The following is an 8,841-nucleotide window of genomic DNA, read 5'->3' as shown; positions in this document are numbered from 1 at the left end:
TGAGTTGAGCTCAGTCTATCAAAGTTGGTCATTGTACAATGTTGCTGTTACTGTGTACAATGTTCTCCTGCTCACTTTCACTTAGCATTAATTCATGTACGTCTTTCCAGGTTTTTCTGAAATCTGCCTGCTCATCATTTCTTATAGAACAATAGTATTCCATTATATTCATTTACCACAACTTGCTTAGCCATTCCTCAATTGGTTGGCATCCCTTCGATTTCTTATTCTTTGCCACCACAAAAAACCCAACAAAAACAACAAAACTGCTGTAAATATTTTCGTACAAGTGGGTCATTTTCCCTTTTTTATGATCTCTTTGGGCTATAGACCTAGTAGTGGTATTGGTGGATCAAAGAGTGTGCACTTTTTAGCCCTTTGGACATAATTACAAATTGCTCTTTAAAATGCTTGGATTAGTTCACAACTCCACCAACAATTAGTGTTTCAATTTTCCCACATCTCCAACATTTATCATTTTCCTTTTTTGGTCACATTAGCCAATCTGATAGGTGTGAGGTAGTATCTCAGAGCTGTTTTGATTTGCATTTCTCTAATCAATAGTGATTTACAGCATTTTTTTAATATGACTATAGTTATTAAATTTACACCTTCTGCAAAAAGCCTTTCTTAGGCCTGCTTTCCTGCTGATATTATCCCTCTCTCCCCATTTTATCCATATATATATATATATATGTCTTTCTTGTACATAGTTGTTTGCATGTTATCTTTTGTAATAGACTGTAAGCTACTTGAAAACAAAGTTTGTTTTTTGCTGTTCTTTGCATATCCAGTAAATGGTGTTTGCCATGGAGTCAGAGTTTAATAGATACTAGTTGGTTGATAACAGTAAATCCAAAGTAATGATGAGTATAAATGATATTTTGATATATCTGCAACACTTATAATGTAACATGAAAATATGATTTCTAATGGTGACAATGTCACAGGTACTACTAATATGACTGTGGTTTGTTACTTATATTCAAAATTGAAGGAAATGCCAAGTTACATTTGTTGTTGTTCATTCGTTTCAGTGGAGTCCAACTCTTCATGACCCATCAATGCTCTCCACATTGGATGGTTTTCTTGACGAAGGTCCTGGAGTGGTCTGCCATTTTCTTCTCCAGTTTGTTTGACAGATGATGAACTGAAGCAAACAGGATGAAGTGACTTGCCCAGGGTCACACAGCTAGTAAGTGACTGAGGCTAGATTTGAACTCAGGAAGTTACAGTTACAGGTTATTTAAAGTTGTAATTTTTTTCCCATCTAAGTTAGAAAGTCTCTGAAATCCATCCCAGGACCTCCTTGGGGGCCCCATGGGCCTCAGGTTCAGAACTTCTGCTTTAATAGGAAGTGGCTAATAAGTCGCCTTGTTTAATGATGAGAAAAATATGGTGGTTTTGCAAATTTTTTTTTTACTTCTTTCCTTCTTCATTGGTTTATTTGGTAACCTTTTGTATCTTCTTTACAGGTAAAGAAGATCCAAACTTGGGCTAGTTTGCACCTGGCTACCAAGGATCTGTTCTGATGCTTTTTCATGGTGTACAGGTGACCTTGTTTTCCTACAGGCTGTGCTTGTAAAATGAAAGCTCTGGTGGGTCCAACCAAGCTGAAAAGCCTTGGAAGTAGGAGGGGTATGTTGCCAGTCATCTTGACCTATGTCCTGCCAGTGGATTCTGATGACTCTGGAGGAGAGTAACATCACCCTGCTGATGTCATTGGTCCACTTCAAAAATGAAGGATGAAAAATAATCTGTGAGTAGTAGAAGCTCACCCCTAGAGACCCAACCAGCCATTTCCCAGTTGGGCAACACTGCTTTCTTTCTCCCTCCTCCTCCTCCTCTTTCTCCTCTTCTCCCTCTGTCCACATGAAGAGTCATACCCTTACATGTGGTTGCTCTCTCCAAAGGAATATACATTTTGATTGCTTATACTTTGCAAGGGATCTTGGGGTTTGGGGGCTAGATTATTTTCTTCCCAATTTATTTATTCTATCATTTTTAAAGAATTGGAAGAATTAACTCCTTTGTCTCATCTCGCTTTCATTTACGATTTCTTTAAATATAGCTCAGGAAACTAGGCTTTGACAGAGCCCATTATGATTCAAATGGAGCTACTTGACTATGCCTTTAAACTGAAATTACTTTGGCTTTCACTGATTGGCCAATAATAGGACTCAGCCCAAACCTCACTTGTTCATTCTTTAGGTTTAGATGGCTCAGAGTGAAATGTAAATAGCAATTGTTTCTGTTCTGGCCTGATACTCTCAGGGTCTTCCCCTACCAGACTGATTCTTTTGTGAAGGCAAACTAGGCCATCTTTTGCCTCAATTCTAACTAAGCCTTTAATTACCAAATGGGCACTGCCTAGAACTAACAAACCTGGGAAAGACCTTAGCTTAAAAAAAGTCTGTCACTGCATCCGGGGCCATAATCAGTTTTTTTTTACCTCTGTCTGTCTACTGGACTGATGATTCTGGAGGAGAGAGTGAGGTTGATGACCGTGCAGCTCTGCCTCACTTAAATCCAATACATTCCCAAATCAAGACATCATCCTGCTGATGTCTTTGGTCCACTCTGATAATGAAGGACCGCCACCGCCAACCTCAATGACAACAGCTACAAGAACTAGACACGTCTGAGGACTGCCTGGCTAAATTCCAAGACGCTCATCACCAAATTTGCCGGATGATGCTTTTAGCCCAGGCAGCTTCTGAAGACCACTTCTTGCATTAGGAAGAAGCTGTGATATGCATTGGTTGAGGGAGTGACCACAACAATGAAATTTCTTATCCTTGAAGAAATGAAGAGTTAGAAAAATTTAACATATAGAAAAACACTAGTACCTTTTGTTCATTTTGACTTTTATGTGCAATCTTTTTCTCAAGACTGATTTGGGAACAAAAAAGGGAGTCTTACAATTATCTCCTTTCCATTTTTTTTAAGTTCACCTCTTGTTAATTGTGCAAAGAATATACATCATAGTCTATGTCTTGAAGGTTTCTTGTTATAAAATGAATATTGACAATGGTTCGTGTATTTTAGGAAGGCTGAGCTGGAAGAGACCTTTGAGGTCATCTAGTCCAACCCTTTATTTTATAGCTGAGGAAGGTGAGGCCCAGAGAGGTTAAATCATCTGCCCAAAGTCATATGGGTAATAAGAGTCAGAGGTAGGATTTCAATCCTGCTCACTTTTTCCTCAAACATATAGAATATAGAATATTCATTGACTACTGTATTTTGTGTACCTAATCTATTCCACTGATCCACTACTCTATTCCTCAGCCAGTACCAAGTAGTTTTGATGACTGCTGCTTCATAATACAGTTTTAAAATCTAGTATGTCTAGGCCACCTTCCCTAGCATTTCTTTTCATTAATTCCCTTGATATTCTGGCCCTTTTGTTCTTCCAGATGAATTTTGTTACTATTTTTTCTAGCTCTATAAAATAATTTTTTGGTAGTTTGATTGGTATGGCACTAAACTGGTAAGTCAATTTAGGTAAAATTGTCATTTTTATTATATTAACTTGATCTAACCACCCATGAGCAACTGATGTTTTCCAATTATTTAGATCTGACTTTATTTGTGTGAAAAGTGTTTTGTAATTGTGTTCATATAGTTTCTGGGTTTGTTAGTACTTTTTTTTCTGATGAAGAAAATTAAGATTTTTTTTGGAGAGAAATTTTTTTTGGAGACTTTGGAGAAGAAAATTAAGATTTGTTTTGGTCACTGTATAGGACAGGATCATAGGCAATCAGCTAGAAAGGACTTTAGAGATAAGCTAATCTCCTCTCCACCCATTTTGCAAATTAAATATCTTTCAGAGGAGACAAATGACTTGCCCAAAATCACACAGACAATAAGAGACGGAAGTGGGATTTGAACCTATAAACTCTGATGCCAAATCCAGCACACTTTACACAACATCATGGTGACCATTTAATTAGAAATTTCATTTTTTATTCAGTCACTAAATTTGTTTGAATTGTATACTATTTGCTAGGTGTTTATGGAGAATGTTATAGTAGAATAGTTTCTTTTTGGGGAAAGGAATAGTGACCAATTTAAGGAAGAAATGCTCTGTTGCTTTAGGCTACCCAATCATTCTCATCTCCTCATCTTAATTTAGCTTGACACCAAGGAGACACAGCAGAGATTCAACATTAACCCTCCAAACTCATTCACCTTGTTGGTGCTATATTCTACCTTGGGAATTTTTGATTGTCTTAAAAATTTTTTTTGATTGGTTTTGTCATTTTGAAGTTCCTTAGAAGTCTAGAAGTCTGATAAATTAATTTATGCTAATGGGATAATCAGGGAGGATCAGAGGGCAACTCTCAGGTAACTTTTCTGGTAGCTTTTTTTGGTCACTTCAAGGGCCAAGGTAACATAATAGATCTCTTTTGATTCTTAACTTTAATGAACAGTCAGAGTCACAGAATCTCAGAGATCATCTAGTTCAACCCTTATCTGAATACATGCCCTTTCTATAACATCTGAGGAATTTAAAATGTGTTTTCATTCATTCAAGAAACATATCAATTGCATACTATGGGTAAGGTATAATCAATTATTGATTGATATAGTGGGGATTTTAGGTCATGAAAGGTGCATGTAGGAGATCTGTTGGGCAAGGTGTCCTTTCTTCGTCTCATAAAGCATACTGTCATTTTACCACTCTAAGCCTCAGTTTTCTCAGTTGTAAAATGGGTATAATACTGGTTCAGTTGTAAAATGGGTATAATACTGGTTCTACTTATCTCATGGAGTTTGTTATAAAGAAAATCCTTTATAAGCCTTCAAGCACTATGGAAATTGTGAGATATTCCCACTTTTGTAATCATGACAAATTTATATCACACAACTTGCAACCAGAACTGACCTTTTTTATAGTGGAGAAATAATAACAACTAGCATTCACATAGCTTTTTAAGGTTTGCAAAAGGCTTTACATATCATTTGATATGTAGGAATAGGAAATATAAATATTAGAACTGGAGGTGACCTTAAGAGATCCTCTATAGCAACCCCTTCATTTGATAGATGAGGAAATGGTAGGCCCTGGGAGAAGGAAAGTGACTTGACCATAGTGAGACATTTCACAAGTGCCAGAGTTAGGATTTGAATCCCATTTTTCCTGATTATATGGGTACTATGTATTCTACTGCACCAGAAATGAATCATTTAGAAATACAGTATTATGTTAGAGGGTAAAAGTGCTAAATTCTAAATGAATAAATTTTAACACTTTGGAAACTAAATCAGATACTTTTCATTAACAACAATATGGATGTTCTTCCCTCTAGTATGTGATGCCCATCTCACACTTTAAATGAAACTCCCAAGCTGAATTTTCTTTATTTCACTTCTTAGGAAACTGTCAATTAACTGGTTTAAATTTTGTAAGTTCAGAGAGACCAATTGTTTGAGTTAGCCAGAGTTATCCTCACATATAAGATGGCTTATAGAATTAGAATTAGGTGTTAGAAGGTATCTAATCCAACTCCCTTGTTTCAAAATTGATGAAAACTTTGACCCAGTAAGATTGTGACTTGTCCAAGGTTATACAGCTAAGAAGGTCCAGAAGTGATATATGAACACAGATCCTCTAAAAAAAAAAAAAAACCCTCCAAAGTCTCTGAATTTGACATTGCCTTAACCCGGGGTATAATACCTGGATAAAAATTTTTAGGCCTGAGCCTTTCAGAAATAAAGAATTCAGACCACCAATCCATGCAGCTTCACATCCCCATGATATTTCTTTAAAATTAAAATTTCTATTTCATATTGTAAAGACAGGTCCAAAGCTGAATACTAAATGTCTTCCAATCAATGTGCCAGCAGTCTAACCTTCAAGCTACGGAAATTAACTTTTCACTAGGTGCATGGTCAAAACCAGGTGGTGTTACTTGCTCTGGCAAAGCTCTCCCAGGGCTTAAGAAGACTAAGATCCACTGGGGATGAGTGTGCACATTTCCCCTCTACAATTCTGCTACAAAGTGTTGCGGAGAAAATATCACAACAACGAGAGCAAGACCACCCGGGTCAAAACAGTTGAAAAGGAAGTGGGGGGGACACTACCGATAGTATGATTCTCATTTTAGGGTGTTGCCCGGAAAATCTGGGCTGCGGGAGGAACGGCCCAGTAAACGCAGCTCCACGTTCTCATGCATGTGTTTTTAAGACAGTCAAAGGGCTGGGGAAAAATTCAGAATGGTAGGACATAGCTAGCACACGTTCATGCATTTATTTTTGCCTCCCACATGGTTTTCAGCCAGGAAACCTAAAGGACCAGGCTGCTACGGGGCAGGTGTGCTGTCCCAGGTAGACCTGGACTAGACCACAGGGGGTTGCACTGGGAGCAGGCGGAGGTTTCTAGAGATGGCAGTGATTTTAGCTTGGGACAAGCAGCACCTCCTCCGGCCCCAGCTTCCCCCAGCCCGTCCCTCCCTCGCAGGAAATCACTGGGGTAACTGAGAGAAGCTGAAGGCAAAAGCGGATATGACAGCAGCGCTGCTCCTACAACCCAGCCTGCAGCGGGCGGGCTCAGCTCCCAGATGGAAAGTCACTGCCAGCCAATCCCCAACCCGCACACGGTGTGGGGGGTGGGAGACAGAGAGAGACAGACTGGCGACTGCGCCCTGAGTTTGAAATGAACAGAGGGAGGGGCCCGAGCCAGATGGACGGAAGCACTCGCCAATGGGTAGAGCCAGTGGCGCCCCCGGTGGGAGTGAAGAGGGAAGCAGGCCCGTCGCAGCGTCACGGGGGCGGGACTCAGGGTGCCCCTTTTCCCTCCTTCTCTCCCTTCCCTCTCTCCCTCCCCCCTCGGGCGTCTGGCGAGCTAGGTTGGTCGGGCTTGAGGGAGCGGGGAGAAGGAGGAGGAGAAGAAGAGAAGGGGGGGTGGGGAGTGGGGGGTGGTTGGGGGGGCGGCGGGGGGCCGGGGGCGGGAGCGCGCGGCGGAGCGATTTAAAGAGAGAGCGCGGGCGGGGGGGAGGACAAACAACCACCGGCCGCCCCCGACCCCCCCCTCCCCCCTCCCCTCCCCTCCCCTCCCCCAGCCTCCCCTCCCGCCGGCCTCAATGAATTAGAGGAAGCGGGACCCGGGTGGCAGCAGCGGCAGTAGAAGCAACAGCGGCGGCGGCAGCAGCAGCAGCAGCGACAGCAGCAGCAGGCGCCGCCGCCTCAGCCTCGGTGGCCGCCGCAGCACCCCGCACCGGGGCGGCGAGAGGGAGCGAGCGGCCGGAGGAATCCCGGGGGCGTCGCCGCCGTCGCTTCGCCTCCTCCTCGGTTAAAGCCCCATCTTTGTCTGCCCCCTCCTCCTCCTCCGCCTCCTCCTCCTCCTCCGCAGCCGCGGCCGCCGCGCTTTGTTCCGAGCCGCTTTCGCCTCAGGCCGGGAGGGAGCGGGGGACCCTCCCCCGGGTCTATGTGCCCCCCGCGCCGCCCCGCGCAGCAGCAGCCTGAGCCCCGGGAGGAGGCGCCGCCGGACCAGGAGGCGGCGGCGGCGGCGGCGGCGGAGGCAGGGTCTGGGCCGCGGAGCTGAGCCGGAGCCTGAGGAGGAGGACCCGGCGCGGAGGAGCGGCGGCGGCGGCGGCGGCGGCGTCCCTCCCCCCGGCCCCGGCCCCGGCCCCGGCCCGAGCCGCCGGAGCCGTGCCCCCCTTGCTGCCGCCGCCGCCGCCCCTGGCCCCGGCCCCGGCCCCGGCGCGGCCCCGGCGGCGGGTGCCTGGATGTGGAGTTTGTCATGAGTCCGGCCGGCTGCTCGCATGTGAACTGCTTTAAGGTGGAGAACTGGCGGCAGAACCTGCGGGTCATCTACCAGTGCTTCGTGTGGAGCGGGACCCCCGAGACCAGGAAGCGCAAGGTGGGACCCCCGGGCTGCTGGGGAGCTGGGGGCCACGGCTGCACGGGCTTGCATCCCCTTCCTGGGCGGGGAAGGGGAAGAGGGTGTGGGGCGGTGGGGCGGGACGGACCGAGGGAGGGGAGAGGGGAAAAGCACCTTAATCCCTGCACCCCCTCCCCCCGGGGCCGGGACGGCCCGGGACCTGGGCGGGGGGGGGGACGGAGAGATGAAATGGATTGGGGGGGTTGGGTGGAGAGGAGGAGGGGGCGGTGGCTCCCCGCAATCCCCCCCACCCCCCACCCCGTCCTCCCTGGCTGCTTGGAGCTGGGAGTGGGAGGCCTGTGCGGGGGTGAGGAAGGCGTGTGTGAGTGTGTATTTCAGTGGGCGTATCTGATCTGGGGAAAGGAACCGTTTTCTTGGTTTTTTTGGGGGGGGTCCCTCACTTCCCATGGTTTGTGATTCACTTGGAGGCAGGCAGCTGGGTGGGAAGGCTTAGCCCCGAGGCTGAGCTCTGGGTGCTGCTGGAGGGATTCAGGGTTTCCCAGCATAAGACAACTGCAAGAAAGCTACTGGGGAGGAGGAAGAGGAAGGAGGGGGGTGGGGTATTTAAAAAGGAAAAAAAAAAAAAGAAAGAGGAAGGAGAGTCTAGGACAGGTCTGGTTGGGGGTCTGCAGTGGATCCAGCCCAGGGAGCCGGCCACCTTCCTGACTCAGTGGGCAGCCCATCGGGGTCCAGTGTCATCAGTGATGGACTGTGGGGAGGTCACCTGGGACAAGGAAACTGAAAGAGAGAACTGGATCTGTAATTCACTGTGTGTCAACGGCTGGTGAATTATTAAGATGTAGTTACAACTGAGGCATTTAAGCAAACCGTTTCCTAGTCCAGGGTTTTGGATAGGTCCAAATGCTGGGAGACTGCGTCTGCCCTTCCTCTCCCACTTCTCCCCCTACCCCCACCACCCATTTAATATATAAAATCGGGTGCAGAGGTAAAGGGTG

At 45.8% G+C, this 8,841-nt stretch overlaps 1 protein-coding gene and 1 long non-coding RNA gene across 3 annotated transcripts in view; one reads left to right on the top strand and one right to left on the bottom strand.

Moving 5' to 3' along the window:
• Nucleotides 1–297: 297 nt before the first annotated feature.
• LOC138158617 (uncharacterized) lies at nt 298–6,836 on the bottom strand. The gene is made up of 2 exons (XR_011167684.1): nt 2,453–6,836; nt 298–1,730 (listed from the first exon to the last, which is right to left on the bottom strand). It is a non-coding gene; the product is annotated as an uncharacterized lncRNA (long non-coding RNA).
• Nucleotides 6,837–7,682: 846 nt separating this feature from the next.
• The window catches only part of USP22 (ubiquitin specific peptidase 22), a 261,088-nt gene continuing 259,929 nt past the window's right edge, over nt 7,683–8,841 (top strand). For both annotated transcript variants that reach the window (XM_069084712.1, XM_069084711.1), the window contains exon 1: nt 7,683–7,864. In XM_069084712.1, the coding sequence (XP_068940813.1) occupies nt 7,745–7,864 (120 nt within the window). In that variant the 5' untranslated portion in view covers nt 7,683–7,744. The remainder of the gene's footprint in view (nt 7,865–8,841) is intronic.

Source organism: Petaurus breviceps, unplaced genomic scaffold (genome assembly GCF_028583685.1).
Source record: "Petaurus breviceps papuanus isolate PSGF00001 unplaced genomic scaffold, PetGlider_PUasm1.0 175, whole genome shotgun sequence".
Classification (NCBI taxonomy): domain Eukaryota; kingdom Metazoa; phylum Chordata; class Mammalia; order Diprotodontia; family Petauridae; genus Petaurus; species Petaurus breviceps.
This window is presented reverse-complemented; position numbering and strand designations above follow the sequence as displayed.